At 38.0% G+C, this 21,149-nt stretch overlaps 1 protein-coding gene and 1 pseudogene across 1 annotated transcript; one reads left to right on the top strand and one right to left on the bottom strand.

Annotated features, from left to right (window-relative positions):
• Positions 1–347: 347 nt before the first annotated feature.
• On the bottom strand, positions 348–19,284 carry LOC146163788 (uncharacterized). The gene is made up of 20 exons (XM_083381872.1): positions 19,122–19,284; positions 18,906–19,027; positions 18,309–18,425; positions 17,892–18,020; positions 17,377–17,484; positions 17,117–17,214; positions 16,110–16,306; positions 15,530–15,707; positions 14,924–15,058; positions 14,471–14,602; positions 14,203–14,289; positions 13,205–13,384; positions 12,253–12,501; positions 11,350–11,523; positions 10,141–10,266; positions 9,913–10,014; positions 9,435–9,550; positions 8,335–8,604; positions 1,979–2,173; positions 348–548 (listed from the first exon to the last, which is right to left on the bottom strand). The coding sequence occupies exons 1-20, from the start codon at positions 19,235–19,237 to the stop codon at positions 431–433; spliced, it is 2,949 nt and encodes a 982-aa protein (XP_083237998.1). The 5' UTR covers positions 19,238–19,284; the 3' UTR covers positions 348–430.
• LOC146163789 (uncharacterized) lies at positions 2,868–3,900 on the top strand (annotated as a pseudogene).
• Positions 19,285–21,149: the final 1,865 nt, after the last annotated feature.

Genomic DNA, 21,149 nt, shown 5'->3' with positions numbered 1-21,149 from the left:
TTGCGATATAAAAGTAAAAGTTTTCAACATGAGGTCAGACCAACGATCTTTCAAGATCTTTCTTTAGTGATAGCAAATTTACGTTTACTGCATAGCTACCAGTTTTAAACAATTAAACTAAATGCAATGGATTTACAATAAAACAATATAAGTTTAAGGCGACTGTACAACTTATTTACAAGCGTAAAACAAAACAATTAAATTTTACAAAATAATAACAAGAGATAATTTTTTGCCAAATAAAAACTGCAATATTTTCTTCCTAAAAGTGCAGTTCGAATTAATATGAAAAGTATAGATGTAACAGTAAAGGTAAACATACTTCTAGATAACTGCTTTTAAAAAATAAAAAAAAGTAAAAAAACAAGTGCTTGGAAAAAATGAAATTCGATGAAAATGTACTTACAAACTTAAACTAAATTCTGCACGTTTAAAAGCCGTAGGTGCTCGGACCGAAATTTCGCCTCGGACTTAAATCGGACCCGCCGCCAACGGAAATCCCCTTATCCGAGAGCAACCGACGAAGCCTAACAATTTCTTGTCTGTACCTGCAAAAGTTAGAAAATAAATTAACGGTAAAATATTAAAAAAAAACAGATAAATGAAACGATAATGTTGTATATCAAACATAATGAAATTACCGATTAAAAGGAAAAACATACTTTTCAGAGCCGAAACTTTCCATGAAAATTTTGGGAATTAACGGGAATTTTAGGAAACTTCACGAATGATCTTCATACATCCGGTTGATTACGTTTTGTAATGTATTTTCAAAAGATTGGTGCTTCTTTACTGCCATAGGCCATGTATAATTTGCCAGCAACAAGTCTAAGAATTGCTATTTAAAAACATTCGCCCGCAAGATAAAAAAAAATTTTTTTTGGCCCGCTATGAAAAGAAATTGGGCCGCTGAATTAGATTAACCAATAAAGTTATCGCGTTTCTTCAAAGTAGTTTCATTACACTTTTTATTAGTAATATGGATGACGACGTGTGGACTCGAATTTTACACCAATCAACTGCTTTTTTCGCGGTTTGCGCGAACACTTTACTGCCTCATTAAATGTAATTAAACACGTTTATAAGTGCGAAAAAAACGATACCCGCCTGATTTACAGTTGTTCTAACATTTCAATACCACAATTCTTAGTTAACTTATTGTGCGGCCTCAGAGCGTTTGGTTTAGGCCCGCTAATAGAAAACGGTTGCCGAGCCTGTACTAGTTGCTTCCGGTTAGCATCTCCTCCTGCTCGTCGAGAAATGCTCAAGATAGGTTTTTAATATTTTCTCTGGTTGATGAAATATTTAACAAATGTTTTAAACATAATAAATGCCAAATTTGAAAATTCCCAATATTCCCATTATTCCCGGGTCCTTCAAAATTCCCGGAAACTTTCCACCCCTTTACAACCCTACGTATAACCATATTTAAGCTAAATGTATTATATTTTTTATAATTTCTACAGACTCGGAATTACACGGACAGTGAGTTCGTGAAGGTTGAAGCAGAACAGAAAAAGAACGTTCATAAAAAAGGGACCAAAATAAACCTTTAGTCACGGTTGCTCAACGTTTTTAAAGTTAACCTTAGTTTCCCTTGACAGGCAAATGCGGTCAATTTAATCTTACAAAATTAAAAACTCTACAATGGCAGGAAACGAGCGCCATTTTGATAGTGGCAGTTTGCCGTAAAGTTCCGATACGATCACAAGTAAACATGTACAGAAAAACGGTAGAAAGCTGGCAAACTAACAAGCCTGTAGTTATCTAACAATTATGTGCTAATAACCTGAGACTTCTACCAGGGCTGTCACAGCCAACGCCGTACCGGAAAAAAAATCGCCGCAAGCTGTAAAAGCTCGACAACCCTTGATGTAAACCTCGAAAACCAGGTCAATCTTAAATAAGGATAATATGGTATCCATGCCGATAACAAAGCGGCGACGGAAAAAGTGGCGCTGCGTCAAGTTCCACCAACCTTGTAAGATGCGTGTCGATGTACTCCTGCTGCTCTTTGGCTTGTTGCTCGGCAACCGTCGCACGCGTCATCAGTTCAGCGCGCTCCCGTTCGAGCTGTGACGCAACCTGCTTGTCGCGCATGCGCACCTGCATGTTGTCGAACGTGTTTTGGCGGGAACGCGGGTAGCTGTGTCCAAGCGGGCGCAGCGGAGCCCTGCAGAGAACAACGTTTTAACGTAATCGTGCACTTTCTTGGCAACATACTATGTTAGTTTATCTCCTTAACTTGTGGCTAAACTTTAAGAAGATCTATAAACATGAACGATGAATCGTGTATGAAGGACAACTCAAATGCACTTTAACAAACAACTGAAATGCACTTTAATATACCGATAAACGAGGAATGCGACTTTCGTTTTCACGGTTTTAGGGTCAGAAGACACCAAATAGCAGTATTTTGGTGTTTTTAATCAAAATAAATGTCGGTTTTATGCAGAATGTAGTGTGGCGACACCTGATGAGGTTTAGCTAACGTCATAGTTAATCTAATGTAACTGATACCTTAACCCAGGGTTTCCCAAACAATGGTCCGCGGACCATTGGTGGTCCGCGACGACTGCACAGGTGGTCCGCGGCGATATGACAAGAAGAAATTGGTTAACCGTCAATGGTTGACGAAGTGTTTGCAACCAGCACTACTATGAACCTTGTAAAAAAACAATTAGCACCTCTAGGCTTACTAACCGAAAACTTCCCATCAAATAACGTAGCAGTCACTTTATAGTTTATACTATGTAACAAACAAAGTCTTCGCCTTTACCGGCAACCAAACCCGATAACACAAACAAATTGGTCGATAAAAAACGACGCAGACTTGGACAACTAGATAATTCTAGTTTTCTAATTCAATGAATTTCATTCCAAGTCTGGCGCTCGTGGAGTGCGGAGCGAAAAATGGCAAGTATAGAGCAAGTTACGCTCAGGCAGTGAATAAAAATGCGGCCAGCTTTAAGAGGCCGAATTGCTTAGGTATGAGGACAGTTAATTTATTAAAAAGAGACGAAATTCTGAATCTTATAAAAAGTATCGATTATCCGCTGAAGAAATTAGTTGGGATTGCAGAAATGCGAGGCCAAAACGTCGACATAACTTGCAGCAATAGACAAAATGTTTTGGAACTTTACACAAAGCTATGCGCAGCAGAATCAGTAAAATTTGTTAAACTATACAAAAATGACAAGATTAACATCACAGTTGGCTGGGTGCCTATCCCTTTCCCAAGTGAACTCATAGCAGAGGAAATATCGGCAAAATATGGAAAAGGTGACACACAGGAAGGACAAGGTTGGGTTGCTAACCGGAATGAGAATCTTGACAATGAATTCAACGGACGTGGAAGAAAACCCTTTACCAAGTTATATTAGGATGGCGGACTGTGAATTTTACGTAACATATCATGGGCAAGTGTTCACTTGCAAGTATTGTGACGAAAAAGGTCACAAACAAGCAAACTATCCCAAACGTCAAAAAGATTTTCCTCGGCTGGTAAAAAGACAAGAAGAGCACAAGCAAGCCAAAGCACACGGAGAGACAAACGATAACGCAGTTGCCCCCCAATCTAGCGCTGGCGTCAACAACGCTGATAACAATCCACACTTTACAACAGCCGTAAGTAGCATTCTAAACGATGCTGATAAGAACTCCCCGGACTTCAACTCTGAAAACAACGCCAACATCAAGTCAAGCACACCGAAGCCTACCAACAACTGGTCAAGGAAAAGGCTGCAACGAAGCCCAGACGAGCTTCCTAACAGCAAATCTATTAGCCTATGTGCGACCAGAATTTCGCTGACATGCCCTGGCTGCCAAGCTGAAGCTGTGTTTTCCAGTCGAAAACTTTCGTTTGCTGGAGTTGCTCCAACAAGTATTCCGCTGCAATGAAGTGCTGCACGGACGAGTTATTTCTGGTCGAAGAGGGTAAAGAAACATGTCAATGTCCTTCATGCGAAGGGACATTGAGACGTATGCCGTGCTGCGATGAGCTCCAGCCAGAATACAAGACGAAGGAAGATGTGCTTGAGTGCATACAGTGCGAAAGGTACTCTGTTGTCTGTAATTGTTTTACTGTTAACTCGCTACCTAAGGTTACCATGTGTAAAGCGTGTAGTAATACCCATTGCAAGTATAAAATAGTCAACTGTAGTTGCGGGAAAAAGCATTCCTGTCTTATGGGTCCCAATAAAGCGTTTAGATGTGATTGTGGCATGGAGTACGAGTGGGACATTGATATTGGTGTCAACGCGTTTAAATACTATTTTTATGTCTTTAAATATTATTTCACACAACGTTCGAGGTTTAAACATTGCTATGAAAAGAAAATCGATTTTTAATTTTTTACGTCGTAAAAAGTGTCACGTTGCCCTTTTGCAGGAAACCCATGGTAGTGCTAAGCACGAAAAGTTATGGGGTATGGAATTGGGAGGGGAAGCGTTTTGGGCGCACGGCACCTCAAGCAGTAGAGGGGTGGCAATACTAATCGACAAAAACTTATCCTATTCCGTCTCAGGCACACGGGTAGACCAAGAAGGTCGATACTTAATGGTTGAAATTACAATAAATGCAACCCCAATAGTAATTGTTAATGTTTACGCGCCGAATAAGGACGATCCAGAATTTTTCATCAATTTATTCGCCGTACTTGACAGCTTTTCCGATGCCCCAATAATCATGGGAGGGGACTTTAATCTAGTTCTGGACAATGTCCTAGATCAAAATGGAAGTAAAAAACATCGTAACCGAAAAGCAAGAGAAAGTCTTTTGCAATATATGACACATTACAAACTAACAGATATTTTTCGCCATAAATTTCCAACCGTTAAAAAGTTCTCAAGGCTTCAGAAACTAACAGCGGCATCATCGCGTTTAGATTTCTTTTTAATTGACGGATCTCTCGTCGAAAACGTTAAAAATGTAGACATAGTCCCCGGTATAATGTCCGACCATAATATAGCAACTATAGGGGCTGACATTAACCCAGCACCACGCGGTAGAGGCTACTGGAAATTTAATACATCACTATTAAATGACCAGCGTTACAAGGATAAAATAAAAAAGGTAATCACTTATTATAAAGCAGAAAACCATATAGGCGAAACCGACCCACATGTAAGATGGGACGCCTTGAAAGCAGTTGTTCGGGGAGAAACTATTAGATATGCTGCCGAACTAAAACGAAGGCTAAATATTAAGCAAATCGATTAGGAAAAACTGATTGGCGAGACGCAAGACGCTATTTTAAAGAACTCTGAAACAGAATTAGGCCCCTTGCACGAAAAATTGTCCAAACTTAAATCGGAACTCGACCAACTAATGCTGCGCCTAACTAAAAGCGCCATAACGCGAAGTAGGGCTCGCTGGGCAGAGGAGGGCGAGAAAAATACAAAATACTTTTTAAATTTGGAAAAAAGACATTGCGAAAAAAAGGGTATTAACAGACTTTTTGTTGATGATAAAATAATAACTGACCAAAACAACATTTTGGACGGTCTAGTTGACTTTTACAAGCAGCTCTACAAACAAAACGGAGATCTATTGAACAAAACCTTAATCGCCTCAAAATTAAAAACACTAAATCTCCCAAAAATTAAGGCAGAACAATCAAAACTATTAGAAGCGGAAACAACAGAAGCGGAATTCTTCACTGCTCTCTGCAACATGGGTAAAAATAAATCCCCTGGGCTAGACGGTTTTCCAGCAGAGTTTTATATCACCTTTTGGGACAATATCAAATGCGTCTATAGGGCAGCTTGGCGACATACAGTAAATACAGGTAGGCTACCAGCTTCTCAGTCAGAAGCAGTGGTAACTCTACCAAAAGCTTATAAAGACCATCTTCAACCGGGAAATTTTAGACCGATAACGCTTTTGAATGTAGACTACAAAATTGCTTCAAAAGTAGTTAACACCAGGATCCGAGGGGTACTAAACGACATTATCTCGCCTGCGCAAAATGGTTTTATTCCAAAACGATACATAGGCACTAATATTCGTCTTTTGTTCGATATCATTGACTGCGTCGACTATTACGATATACCTGGCGCGATACTGTCTTTAGACATGTTCAAGGCCTTTGACACGGTAAACTGGGACTTCATATATACAGCCTTAGCTGCTTTCGGGTTCGGGGACAAGATTAGTAAATTGATCGAATGTTTTTACCAAAATCCTTCGTGCGTAATTGTTAACAACAACTTTTTATCAAAATCGTTTAACGTTGAACGTGGCGTACGCCAGGGAGACCCTCTCTCTCCAACTTTATTTGTCCTGTGCATTGAATGCCTTGCCGCTGCGTTAAAACAGGGTCGCCAAAACGGCATCACAATAAATGGCAAAGAATTTACCCTATTTGCTGACGACACTACAATATTTCTATCGGGTAGTGATCAGGATTTTACAGAAGTCTTTCGGATTATCGACGACTTCGGCGAAATGTCAGGCTGCAAGGTCAACATGTCCAAATCAAACGCCTTTTTTATCGGAACAAATCGTGAAAACTGTCACAAACCCATGGAACAAAGTGGTCTTCTATGGCCATCAGGCACTATTAAATACTTAGGCGTTGAAATTCCCACTAGCTCGAGTAACGACACCGATCTAATTGAAAAAAACGGGGGGCCGGAATGATCAATATAGATAATTACTTGTTAGCCTTACATACGAAATGGATCTCTAAACTACTTGACGAAAACGCGGAAGCTGATTGGAAACAAATCGAAGGCCCTTTTATCCAAGGTATCAGATTAGAAACGCTTCTTAATGGGAACATAGGAACAAACAATGCAATCACAAGGCGTATACTTCCTATGCGAACGTTACGTTGCGCAATAACGGCGTGCAAACAACTCTTGGAAATTATAGATCCAAAGTCAAACAGCCGTCCGCTTTGGCTAAACAAAAAAGTAAAATTCCGCTCAAATGTTTTTTTTTATGCCATCACTTATAGATTCCAATATAATTTTTCACCAGGATTTATTGAATAGAAACGGCGAGTATCTACAATATGACACATTAGTAAATAAATTTAACTTTACACCTAACAACACAGATTTTGTCCAATTCATAAAATTAATATCGAGTCTCCCAGAAGAATGGGATTCGGGTAGCGCAACAACGTCCCGATCGTATAGAACCCAAACATTAAAATTATTTATCCAGCAGTATAACTCCACCAAATCGGTTTACGAAAAAATACAAAAAACAATTCTCTTTCCTCCAAAAGCTCAATTAAAATGGCACTGGACCTTAAATTGCGGGAGTGCACGTCTGCCATGGGAGAAAATTTACCGCAACCTCTACAATTCAACAATCGAAAACAAACTAAGAAGCTTTCAGATCAAGTTTAACTTGGGCGCAATTGTTACAAATGACTCCCTTTATTCGTTCGGTAAAACCGAATCTAACCAATGTACTTTTTGCAAAAAAGGCCACGGAAAACCCTGTACCACTTGTTTTATTTGTGTCCTGTTACGTGTCTATACTGGGAAAACGTGAGTGCTTGGTAAAGTACTAAACTACGAATATCGTGTGTTTTTTCCCGCGAGCAATTACTCTTTGGAGTGCACAAAAACGAACCGTGCAAAACATTTGTGAATTGTGTCCTTTTATGCGCGCGATATGTTATTTATCAATGTAAATATGCCGACACTGTCCCGACTATGTTACGCTTTTTACTGTTGCTATCTTCTGTGCGAACTTCCGAGCGATATTCGGCTTTAAAAAGAGGAAGTATGACAAAACACAAAAGTAGATGGTCGTTAGTTGCTTGAGAGCTTCACTATTTTGATTTTCTTGTTCGTTTTTTTTCGCTATCTATTTTATTAAAAAAGAGTTAATAAAAAAAAAATAAAAAATAAAAAATCAAATAATTCAATGAATTAGAGCCAAATGCGGCTAATTCTTTCCAATCTAATTTAAAAATTTCTTGTTGGCTCTACTTATAATCTTATTTGGATTTTACTAAAAATGCTATATTGTCCAACGGCATTTTCAGTCTCTTAGCCAAAACAAGCAATTTGAATTGAAACGCTGGTTGGAAGTTACTTCTGCAATTTTCCCAGTCTAAAAAGCATATGCAATGCTAAAAGGGTAAAAAAATACCATACAGATATTTACAATTTACACGGTTATTATAATAATTCACGATTTAAATGAAATTGATTGCGAATAATTGAATGTAGCCTAATTGTAGTTTTAAAATCGTTTTTTTTTAAATTCGATTATTCTAATTCTCTTTTAACTTGGAAAAACTGAAATGCTCTAATTTCAATTCTAATCTAATTTTAAAAGCTAAAATAAATCTAGTTGAAGTCTGCTTACAGGGTCTTGTCTTTCTGCTTCTGTCGGGCCAGCTCGGCTTTAGTTCCGGCCAATTCAGCCTTGGTGCGGGCCAGGATTGATCGCAACTTGTTGAGCTCCAGCGTGTTCTCCGATATCAGCTCGTTCTCGCTCACCACAAGTTCTGAGGGGTCTGGTCCGGTGTCGACGGGCGGAAAGGCGCCGTTCGTTGGATCCTCGCGCTCCGGATCCGCGCCGCTCTTCTGGCTCGTCGACACCGCGTCGAGAAACTCGAGCTGGTCGCGCAGGATTCTGCGTTAAGATGACAACGCATGAGTAAACATAGCAAACGCCATGATATGGTACTGTAAATCCCCATGAAGTTGCTTGAACTAACATAAATGTAGCAAGCATTGGCGTATGGTTGTTTCTCGACTTGCTCCTCTCTGAGCCTGTGGTGTATATCTCAGTTGGTAGAGCGACGGTCCCGGCTTGGCCGGAGGTCGTGAGTTCGAACCTCACTGCAGGTTAGTTTTTTCTAGCCTGCCTTGCATGCATCATTGATCGACAGATTCGGTAAGTCTGGGATGGCGTTCGGTGTACTAATGATACGTAAGCCATAATCGTTGGTCAAAAAGCAGCTTTAAAAGGGCTAGATCACAGTTGTTAACACACATATTGTGTGCATGTTTCATTTAACACTAGCTTTCTATTTATAAATATCTGCAGTTAGAAATGGTAAGACGCTGCTAAAATTTTAAAAGTACTAGTTGGAGCAGACTTGCCCATCGTTTAATGTTAAAACTACCTATTGCAATTTTGTGTATATTAAAAGCCGTGCCTGACCGACCATTGTATACTAAACCAGTAAACTGTAGTTTTACCACAAAGTACTGGTTAATTTTTTTGAAGGTTAATTTTATTGTATTTTATTTTTTATTTTTTGTCATTTAAATGATTACATTTTATATAACGGATTTTTTAATGCAGAAAATTTTATGGGTTGTATCCCTAAACGTCAAGTATTACTGTATTACAACCTGTGATGACAACTATACAGTACACAGTAAAAATGCTAATAGGATGCATTTTTATTAAACCAAGTAAAAAACATACGACTAGTGGTTTCGTATTCTTCCAACCTGTAGTGGATGAGGAGTTTTTCGTGTCTTTGCGCGACCCGCTTAGACTGCTTCTTGTAGTTGCGAGCGGCGTTGCTCAGCTGCTCTTCACGTGACCTGAACGCCGACTTCATTTCCTGTAACATCACAAAAGGATGATATTTAAACAAAAACACAACCTGCGCTTAGAATAAGTACTGTTAACAAACTAGTGATGTTTACAATTGTCAAATTGCACCTATTTGTTTATTTAAAGTTAAAAATGATGCAATTGGCATCAGAGTGTTTGCTTGGCTATTAGTATCAGAACAAAATGTGAATTGACACATATTTTCGGTTACTACGTTTATCACTGTTTTAATTGATTCTATTCATGTTTAGGACCAACATCTGCGAACTTTCATCAAGAACTTGCAGCGGATCTCTGAATACTCCTCAACACGCACTTTATTTGAGAAATCGCAAAAAACTAAGTATTTAGTAAAAACTCAAAGGTCACCTTAAACATTCCATCGACGTAGTTGTGCATTGCATCGTTGGCGAGTTTCGAACTCTTTTGCTGTTTGTCCGTTGCATTCGGTGGGCCGTTGTCGACAAAATCCTTAAAAGATAAAAACATCAAACACATGTTGATTTCGAACATAATTCTTTAGTGACAAACGACCTTCTGTAGGTTGCGTTTTATCAGTTATCAATTATCAATTATTATCATACAGCCTTAACCCACAGCGATGTCCTGAATGTACTTCCAAAGTCGTCTCCTGTAATCCTCGTTGGCTTCTTTTACTTGCTGCTGGAGTTTTGAGTTTTCTTCGGCGACGAAATCGTGCTTCTCCTTCAAGGCCAACATCGACTGAAACATATAAAATCACACTGTTTAACATTTCACTTTAGTAGTTGTTGTTAGTCGGTTATTTTAACTAACGGTTTTTATCTGTGAATGTGTTTGAACTTTAAGACACCAAACAAACTTCAAACACTTGTGTGTGTTTTTCGAAAACCAATTTGTATAAACATATTGTGACCACCATAGAAATAATATGCATAAGTTTGACTAACTTGATACCCTTCAATAGGCCATCAACCAATAGGCCACTTCCTAGAAGCCTTCTTGACCCAAAATGACTAAGTCTAAGGTTCTCAACCTTTTATGAGTGGGCGGTAACCTTCAAAGCGTATATTTTTGTTTCACACAAGATAAATATGAATTTCTAAATATAATATTCGACTCGTGCTTAAATCCGGCATATCGAGTTTCACGCCAAAAATGTAATGATTTTATGGCCAGGACGACGATATGTACAGTAAGCAAGCACAGCACCTCATGCCATACTGCTGTGGGTTTTCACATGTCACTTATACATCTGGGATGTAACACCTATCGTGTAAACCACTCAGTGTGTTGAGCTACGTTGGGAATTTAAGCAGGACAGGGCAAAAGACGTTAAGAGCTATAAGGGAAAGCACCAGGGGAATATCAGGGGCCTTCTGGACCCGGTGGTTAAGGTACAAAGGACGGTTTTGCCCCCCCCCCTTAAGATGGAACCTTAAGAAGGGCTACCGTTTAGCGTCTTATAACTATTTGGGACTTTTTACTGTACCAGGGAGTGAAGTCGGATACGGGACTCGCGACTTGAGTAAGACTACACGAGTCCGACGTGCGCATGGGTATGCGCAGTACTAAATTTGACTGGACTAAGTCATGCCACTTTATACTTTGGAAAGAATTTAAATTAGTATAGTTACATTCCATTCCATTATATACTTTAACAAGCGATGTTTATCTTCAAAACTTAACAAATTATCCCTTGAAAGAAATCAAATCAAGATACTTTAAAACTAGATTGGACTGATGTAAAGCGATCGTATAAGCGATTGACAAATAAATCATTCACTACAGATGCATATTTGCAAAAAAGCATCAATAGTCTTATACCGTTGTCTGTTCTGCGGCTTTTTTGTTGGTAGCTTGTATGCCGAGGTAGGCGGCGGCCAGCTGTGCCTTGAGCTCCTGCAGCCTGCTTTCCAGCTTTTGCGTCTGCTCGTCATAAGTGCGTCGCATGCGACCGAGAACTTCGTTCTTGCCGCCACGCGGTGTTCCGTCCAACAGCTGAAACATAAAGGACGCGATTAACATAACATAGTGGACAGTAGAAATGATTTGCAGAACTGTTTTATGATTTGTGCCCCTTTTTGAATTTTGCGTTGTAAATACGCCAAGATGTTCTCTTCTCTAAAGGCGTTTAAGAAATACAAAGGCAAGTAGAAATATGAATACCTTATTGTGCTGAAAAATAACTATCCCTCAGTTAATTTAGGGATTGGGCCATTATTTATATCTATCGCTTATTATTAGGTGATCTCTATATTGTTTTGCTTGTGAGTATGATGGTTCACCTGCCGTGTAATTTTAATATCGTGCGAAAAAACAAACATGGTGGTCGATTGCCATTTTATATGATAAATCAAAGTAGCATCCCACTTTTTTTTTATGAAAGTATGGTCAACACGCTAATTTTTTTTAATTAATGTAAAAGTTTTTCCTCATATGCCTCAAGGTTGAATTACTGATTAGTTTAAATAGATCAACATAAGCTGTTAATAAACTACAACAAAGTCAGACGTACACATAGTTAGTAAATTTAAGTTAGTATGTTGCTATGTTTGGTAAAGCTCCCATTGATAACGTGTGAGCAATACTCTTGTAAATCTTAAACTAAGTCAGCAGAGATTGCCTGAAAAGGTGCATTAGAAATATCCACACAAAGTACTTTAAGCTATTTGCGTTTACGTACGATTGCATTTAAACCTTATTCAACCAAAGAACATCTGCACCCACCGACTTATCGAGCGCGTCTCTCTGCAGCTGCGCCCGCCGGGCTTTGAGCGCCTCAAGCGGATCTTCGTTGCTAGCAGCGCTGGCCTGCAAGTTGGCCTCTCTCAGGACGCCACGGGCGCGTTCCAGTTCCTGCGTGGCGTCGTCGTGGGCTTGGCGCCGACGTTCCACGTTGTCTCGCAGATCAAGTAGGGCAGCCTCGGTTTCGATCAAGCGCGCCAGCTCGGCTCGCATCTCGTCGTTTTTGCGGATCTGTTTCGTTTTTTGTTTTGTTTAAAGATAAATTTGGTTTTGGTTTGAAATTTGGTCACGCCTAGTCGTGTTAGAGTGTATTTTTGCGATAACCCTATGCGCATGATCATCAGTTAGATCTTTTCAACTCCTTGTGGCTTCTTTTTAATGGATGCCACCATTGGTTTGATACATTTTACTGGGAGACTTGTTTATATCTCGCAATGTTTATCTATTTTTAATCATTTGAAACACAATTCTATTGAGTTAGTGGCAGACCGTTAAGTTTTGCGTAATTGTAAAACGCGGAAGGAAACAGAATAAGCAATTTTCTTGACACCACAATCACCCGAAAAATAATCTAGCACCGTCGTCACAGCTATTTTAGAAACTAGGGATATAAGGTAAAATAGGTTCATAGCCGATACCCGATGCAAAGTATAGTACAATCAGTGTGATTCCATACCAATTGTGCACTTCAGACAAGGCTTGCGTCTCAGCGTTTCTTACCTTACATTTTATGTTATTAGAAAATAACAAATTAAAAATCATTACCATTACATTTGCACTTCAATTCTACCACATTACTTATCTGACCAAACTATAATCACGTAATTTCATATAAAATCGGACTGCCGTAGTTCCTGTCTAAACTACAGGGAGTCGGTATCGGATTAAAACACAAAGTATCAGACAAGTAATTCTCCATAACTAGGGTCCACACCTGATCGTTGAGCTGTTTTTCCTGGTCGAGCGCCTTCTTCTTGAGCGCCACGAATTCATCGGCGATATGTCTCCGGTTTTCCTCTAAGCTCTTTGTGTGCTCGGCGCTTAGGTCGTGGCTGCGCGCGAACTTGTTCTTCTCTAGCTCGAACTCGACCAGCTGGTTCTCCAGCGTCAGGATCTGACGGAGTTTGAGAGATTTTATCACTAAAAGCGGGTCGTGCGATGCGTTCGGGCCATAAGGGCAGGTTACTGGGACAACTGGTTCATAAGGTTGCCGCAGATTATTATGTAATAAATTTAACAATTTTAAATATATTTCGAAGAAAAATTATAGTTTTTTTTTAATCTCAAACAGGATCACTCAAAGTGTTTTAAAAACAATTCGAAAACAAAACAGCATAAATGGCAGTTTAGAAACTTGCTTAAGTGTGGCATTTTCTAAACACATAACTTTAGCTGCACATAAAATAAATTGAAAGATTATTTAAAGACATTTTGCAAAACTATAGGGTTGTTCAAAGATTGGAAAAAACATTGCAAAGACAATCAAAGACATATTGTGACAACACTGAAAAGCTAATATTTTTAGCTATACGGCAGAATTTTTAACAAAAACATAAAGTTTAGAGATGGAACAAATTGATGAATGGGAAAAACAAAGTTTATTTAAATAGCTGTTTATTAGACAAGCATACATCAGAACGGTTAGCCCTTTTCATAAAAGTGAATAACTTTGAAAGGATTACTTATATAACGTTTGCAACTTTATAAGCTTAAGGTTGTTCCATAGTTCTCCTATCCGTTTATCAGTGATAAACCACAGCCCAGATTGTTTAATTAATAATATCTATAAAAAGATTCCATTAAAGACAAAAAACGAATGTACCTTGTTTTTGGAGCATAATGGTTGGAGGTTGTAGTAAGACGTAATAAATACGTTTCGAAACGTTCAAAATGATACCTACTTCTGTATGGGCTTTGATATTCTTATTATACCTTGTTTTTGAGTTCAAAATTTTCCGACTCGTATTCCTCCGTTAATCGGTTGTTTTCCAACTGGAGCTCAACAAGTCCTTTAGACACCTGGAAACGTTAGAAAAAATAAATATATATAAGTAATCTGTTACGAATACGTTACTTGCCGTTTGAAGCCTACAAACATCAGGCATCTGTCAAATTAAATGTCATTCCGCATTTTTTCACACAAAAAACACGCAAAACAGGTTTTAATTGCAAAAAATTCAAAACTTAAGAAAAAACGTACCTTGAGCTTCTCTTCTTCGCTGGCCACTAATTTCGACGAGAGTTCTGACTTCGATTTAGCGATCTCTGTCATTTTGTCCTGGATCTGCTCTAAACGCTGAAAGAGGCGATCATTCCTCTCCCGCAGTTGGGTCTAAAAAGTAAAATTTTATTTACTTTAAACACACATGTAAAGATTTAGGTCTATTCTTGACATCCTTTCAAAAATTCAAGTTTCTGCAACATGTTTATTTATGTAAAAAAGCAAAAATTTTATTTACTTTAAACACTCATGTAAAGATTTAGGTCTATTCTTGATATCCTTTCAAAAATTCAAGTTTCTGCAATATGTTTATTTATGTAAAAAAGCAATAGTTGGAATAAGAGCACTAAGTTTATCAGATAAGATCTCTAAGTTTGTCATCAAGGATACATCGGGCACTATTTCGTTGCATTACTAAAGATGTAGCCTTACGTTGTCGCTCGTTATCTTCATTAGTTGATCCTGGAGGTCAGGACGGGACATAAGTCCAGCCCCGGCTCCCTGGTCGCTAATACCGCCAAGTTGCAGGGAGTTGTTGGTCTTGGTGCGGTACTGCGTCACCAGGTTCTGAAAGAAAAGCAATAAAAAACACTGTTGTTACAAATGAGATATTTTAATCCTCTTAGTTAGAATAATTAATCTGATTCAGAGGTGGATGTGATTTGAGTGATTCTCAACCGGGGTGCCGCGGCGTCCTAATGTGCCATTTCTAATGCTCGAGGATGCCGATAGGTATTTTTTGGAATCTGATTTTTGCTAATTTGTTAAGCTTCTTGATACAGCTATTTGTGTAGATCATTATATCAAATAACATTTTCCTATGTATTAAGTTGATTTGTTGTTCCACTTATAGTGACATTTCAGTAAAATCCTCAACGAAAATTCCAGTCGGGGTGCCGAAAATCTATTTATTATTTTTAAGGGGTGCCGTTGGCCATAAAAGGTTGAGACTAACTGAGTTAGACCTTTTTGGAGAATATGTCGTTGGCATTTTAATTCGATCGTTGTCGGAATCGGTTTACCCCCGTAACGCGTTACCTGCGCCAGGCAATCGTTGATGATGGGGTAGTTCTTGATTTGCGAAAACAGTCCACACCCGTTGAGTACAGCAGAAAGCACGTCAGGCCTGCTGTTGCTCGGCGAGAGGCAGCAGATGACTCGGGTCTTGCAGTTTCCACCCAGAATGTCCTCAAGCAAGGAAGTCAACTTGGAGTCGCTGGGCGAAAACAGCATGCTCGGTATTATAAAGTGAAGTGATTAAAAGGTAGCGCCCAATAAAGTAGAGTGCGTCTTTAAGTCTAAAATGCTTGCGTGTACGGTTGTTGGTAATAAAATAACGTATTTTTCCAAAATTACAAAAAGTTTTGTGGCACACTTGACAATCTCTCGAGGCACACTGTTGTGCCGCGACACACAGTTTGGTAATCACTGAATTAGACATTAGTCCAGCGAACACAAAAATATTATTTTGTCATATATATACCCTTTTAAAACAGTCATAAAGGACAATATGCCAACGATATCAATGTACGTAAGCAGGTAAACTTATGGAAGATCTATTTATTTTCTAGCGGGAGTCATCTGGCTGGCCAATTCGAGGCACAAAGACCCAACCTACCTGTAATTGACGACCCTCTCGGCATCTTGCTGTCTCGCCAGGTCCGAGGCCAGTTTGTTAAGCGCAACAATCGACTTGGACAGCATTGGGCCTTCGCGCACGCGAGTCCTTGATAGGTCCTCGGCCAGTTTTTCCGCCCCGGGGAGTCTTATCACTGTGAATGTGGACCGGTTCGGGAGCGGGTTTTCGTCGGTCATCTAAAGCGTTGCGACAGTTGAAGGTAACCCGCAAGACATGGACGCCTTACGCCAGCCTGTCCTACATTTTTTTGCGGGCCACAAATGCGTTATGGAAGACTAGAGACATCCAAAGTCCGATTTGTTATTTTAATGTGATAAAATTGCCTAACTAACGGAAGTAATTGCCGGTGGTTCGGAGATCGGTATTGATATGCTAATGTAGGCTGTTTGGTTAAAAATTTAACCAAAGTAAGATGGCGACTTATATAAAAAAATGGATGAGGCTAAACTATTTTCAATACTCATCCGCGAGCCACTTTATAGGTCTTCGCAGGCCTGAGGTTGGGCATTATGCACTCCCTTGGCTTACACATTGTAATCAGTTTACTATAAAATGACACGGTTTAGGAATGCCGTATGATAGTCGTTTAAAGAAAACTAAATTAAAAAACACGCTGATGGGGCTCATTGATGTTATAGACAATTATGTTTAACAAAGTGGAAATGAGATGTAATATGAAATACATTGCTGTGAAACATAAAATTTCAATTAATGTTCACACAGAATTATACTCAATTCATATTAATTTATATTTTACGTTATGCAAGGTTTTTAGGAATTCTAAATAAAAGGTTTTCAGGAATTCTAAACTAATAATGAATGAAGCTATATATGTTGCATATACTGAAATAAAACTTCTTATTTGTAGGTTGCGACATAAAGATTATAAACTTGTACTGTTAAAAATATTTTAAAGTTCAGCCTAGTTTTTATTGCAAAACTAAGTTGCGTTATTTGCCCCTACACTGGCCTTGCTGTATTTTTACCATGTATAATTCAAGCTGAAAGATGTAGTTTGCAAAGTGATTGGCTGGTCCAAAGTCTGTGGTTAACGTTGTTCTTGACAACCAGGCTTGCCAAAATCCTGTGGAAGGAAAATATATTCGGAAAATTTATTCATTGTCTAACGCAAATATATTTCATGCACCAAATTTTTTTTAACGGGAGTGGTAGTATTAGAAAACACTAAACAAGTTTCTTGAAGTTCTTTTATGTTAGTTACTAAATAACTGGGGAATATACGTACCAGCAACAGCTTCACTTGGATTTCTGCAAACTTCAAACTGAAGATTTTTTACATGCATCCCTTGGTCAGCTGAGTACTGGATTTCCATAGGCATTACCCCAGTTCGGCCTTTAAAAAACATATATCGTAAGATTTAGTTAAAATTGAAAATTTTGGATGCGGCTTCAGAGATGTATACCATTTATAATCAATTTAGTGTAACTAATGATTTTTGATGAAATATTATTAATACTTTTTAAATCTTTCAAGCAAATTCAATTCTATTGTTAGAAACAAAAAGCTCATCAGCAATTTATTATTGCCTTTGTTTTGCAGCTCATAAATATTAAAAAATGCCTCAATTCTAATTTTTTGAATTTTTTATATTTTATTTCAAAACGGCCAAGCTAAAAAGTGTTTACCTTTTCACATAATCAATTACATAAATACTGTTTAGTTAAAATACATAGCTCGACCATAATTTTACTATGTAATACATGTTATATCAAGTATATTTACTGCGAAAATATGTTCACCTGAAAGTGACCCTCTTGCGGCAAACAGATCCTTGATTATTTCGTTGTATATCTCATAATGGTACATTAGCAGCCGACCACGCTCCCTGGATGATAATTGAGTCCCTTCAGACGCTGCAAATGATGGTTCTGCAATGCAAATGCTTTGTAGTGTATCACAATTTATTATGAAATGAAAAGGATTGCATATAGACTAGGAAGCCTTTTTATCACAATTTTGATATCAACTTTACATTCCACAACTATAGTTACTGTAACTAATAACAATACTATTAACCATTTCTAATTCTCTAATTTTAAGCCTTTGGGAATTTTCGTTTAACAAATATACTCTTGTGTTTTATGTAAAGTTCATGTTGACCTTAATTGACGAAATTTTTTAATAACTTGTTATAATTTATTAAAACATCATATTACCAGGATGTTGAGCATTTTGCTCAAGAATGTTGGAAGTGGCATAAGTGATTGCTTGTTGGATGATCCCTGGCTGAGAATTTCCCTGTTCACCAACTGATGTAAAAGACTTTCCACTTCCTGGAAAATAAAAGATATACTTTAAAGATAAGATAAAGGTCATTATATGTGGTCAAATCAAGTGAATTACACAAAAAATTAGAAAGTAGCTCAAAACATAAAAAATTCAAGTTACTTAATTTCACCTTATTTCAATTTTGTAAACATTGTTACATAATTACACAATATCAAAGTAAAAAATTAACCATGTGATTTTTTTACCTTGAATTTAGAATGTTATACTTGATAAATTACACTTGTAAGGATATTACACCTTTTACTACTGCTAGCAGCTTGTCAAAAGAATATTATACTTTTTTGGAAAAAAGAATCACAGATTCTTATTCGCAGATTATTTTTTCGAGAAAAGATTTTGTGAGTCTTTAATGATCTAGAAACAATATTTTCTGTTTCTCATGCTGCCACCAGTCAAAACGAATTTCCCAACCCCTGCTTTAGACAATTTTTGCAAACTAAAACCAATTAAACATGTTGTCTTACCACTTTCACCATAAACAAGCATACATGTGTTAAATCCAGCAATGAAAAGGTCAAGTAAAGGCTGAACAGTTTTTGTGAACAGCTCCTGGTTTGTTGCATCTGGCTGGTACAAAATCTGAAAGCTGTAACACAAAAAAACACCACAGAGCATTTTATCGCAGAAGTGAAATAAAACCATTCATTACGGTATACTTTTATTCAAAAAATAAATAAAACCTGTGTGAAGTGCCCGCCTGTTGAACACTGACTCGTTTTCCATCAGATATGTTCAAATTCACTGGAGATTCTCCTGGCATGGGTGGGCGAATTCGCCCAACGATGTCGATATTCATTTTGGAAAAGTGTGGTTATACAGTAGATTTACAATAAGAACACCAGTTAGCGACTGCAAATATGTTAAAAAAAGGAATATGTAAACGTAGATCTACACAACTTTCGTTTTAATAATATTTGTTATTTTAAAACCGGAAACTCACTTGTATTGCAATTTTACGAAAAAAACGGTCTTCTTATAAAAATATAATAGAAATCTCCGAGGCAACAGAACTTGTTATCAAAATATCCCATGCGTTTGATAAAGATAATATCTTTTAGGAATATGTATTTTACTACTATACGAAAATAAAACAACGATGTTAAAAAGTACAATTTTTTTGCGAAATTTATTATACTTAAAAACGATAACCTATTATAATCTCTTGAAAATAAAAATACCAAAGATGTCAACAAAAGAGATTGGTATCAACTTTCAACTCTTTGCTTATGAACGGTGAACGTGTTTTTTCCCGTTTTTTTTTGCGTTGGATCACTAACTTTATAATGTTTCCTAACTTTAAAGCAGGTCTGCAGAGTCGGAGCTGGGCCAAAACAGCGGCGCCCAATTGTCGACAGCCAGATTGGAACCTTGGATTTTGCGCGGGGAAGACGATTTTGCAGCTTGAAATTGCGCGGCTGTAATAACATTTTCTCTCAAATTTGCCCGCCTATAATAACGTTGTTTGTAAAATTGACACGGCAGAAACTGGAGTACTATACTAAAAACCGTTAGCGTGACGTAAGTTTTTCGCGTATGAGCGATTTTTCGCAGCTGACCGCCTTTTACGTTGGTTTTACATGAAATGCGCGGCTATGATCGCGGATAAGCGGGAAGGCCTTAATTTCCAACCTGAGACTCGACAGCAAACGTCCAATGCCAGACAAGTGCGTACCCCATTCATCCCATACCCTTTCCCTACAATTTGGGCGTTATTGTGTTGATAAGTCTTGTTCCGATTAATTTTGGACTTATTTAGACATGTTTATGTCTTATCTAGACTATTTTAGATCTTACTTTGTCGTTGGTCTTAACACTATTTTATTATAGATTAGGGTGGTCCAACTTCTTTTCATCGCGGGACAAAAACAAGGTTTATTTTATCTTGCGGGTCAATGTTTTAAATTGCGATTCTTATTGCTGGCAAATTATACATAGGCCTAGTCTATGGCATGTATACTAAATTTATGAAATGTACACCTTTGTTCAGTTGCGGTATAGTTATGAAATAATTTCAACAACAAAAAATTAAAAACAAAAATTAAAGTGATATTGCCAGATTAAAGCAAAGCTGACTATCAGTTCGCGGGCCAACGTTGGCCTGCGGGCCTGCAGTTGGACCACGCTGTTATAGATTATCTGATTTAGATATTGTTTCCTTGTAGCTTATTGTGTTTTCTACCAGAAAGTACTGTGAATTCATTGAGCTAAGCTTAATAGGTGATAAAACATATATGGCCTACCTGTATTTTAGATAAATTATTTTTTCCTTTTGCTCGCGGCGCACCTGGTAGCCTTTCATGGCTCACCAGTGCGCAGCGGCGCACCAGTTGAGAAGCGCTGGACTAGAGCATGAGCCAGTGCTCCGCAACCTTTTTTCACTTGCTGCACACCAACAAAGCTATAATAATTGGGCGGCACACATACGAAATATATGTCGATCGACACTAGACAACAAAAGCAATATCCCGGCTGCCCAGACAACAATGTCCGATTTAGGCTTAAACGCGTCAAAGGTGCCGAAAATTTGACGTTATACATTCTTTGATCTTCTGATTTTACGGTCTGACTAAAATATCTTAAGACGGCCAAAGGGACTTAGGGAAAGGGAAGACCGAAATTGGAAAACATTAACGTTGGAATAAAACACAGTTCGGAATAAAATCAAAATAGGACTATTACCTATAGTCGTATAATAACCCCAACCTTTA

The sequence above is a fragment of the Ascidiella aspersa genome, chromosome 2, assembly GCF_963924565.1.
Source record: "Ascidiella aspersa chromosome 2, kaAscAspe10.2, whole genome shotgun sequence".
Lineage (NCBI taxonomy): Eukaryota > Metazoa > Chordata > Ascidiacea > Phlebobranchia > Ascidiidae > Ascidiella > Ascidiella aspersa.
The sequence above is the reverse complement of the archived record's forward strand: the minus strand, read 5'-3'. Positions and strand labels throughout refer to the sequence as shown.

Bases quoted from the DNA above. Each gene is read 5' to 3' on its own strand.
- LOC146163788 (XM_083381872.1), bottom strand. From the start codon at position 19,237: ATGAATATCGACATCGTTGGGCGAATTCGCCCACCCATGCCAGGAGAA. The intron at 19,028-19,121 runs GTTTTATTTATT...TTTGTGTTACAG, and splicing joins CAGGCGGGCACTTCACACAG to CTTTCAGATTTTGTACCAGC. The intron at 549-1,978 runs GTTGGTGGAACT...TAACTTTTGCAG, and splicing joins ATCGACACGCATCTTACAAG to GTACAGACAAGAAATTGTTA.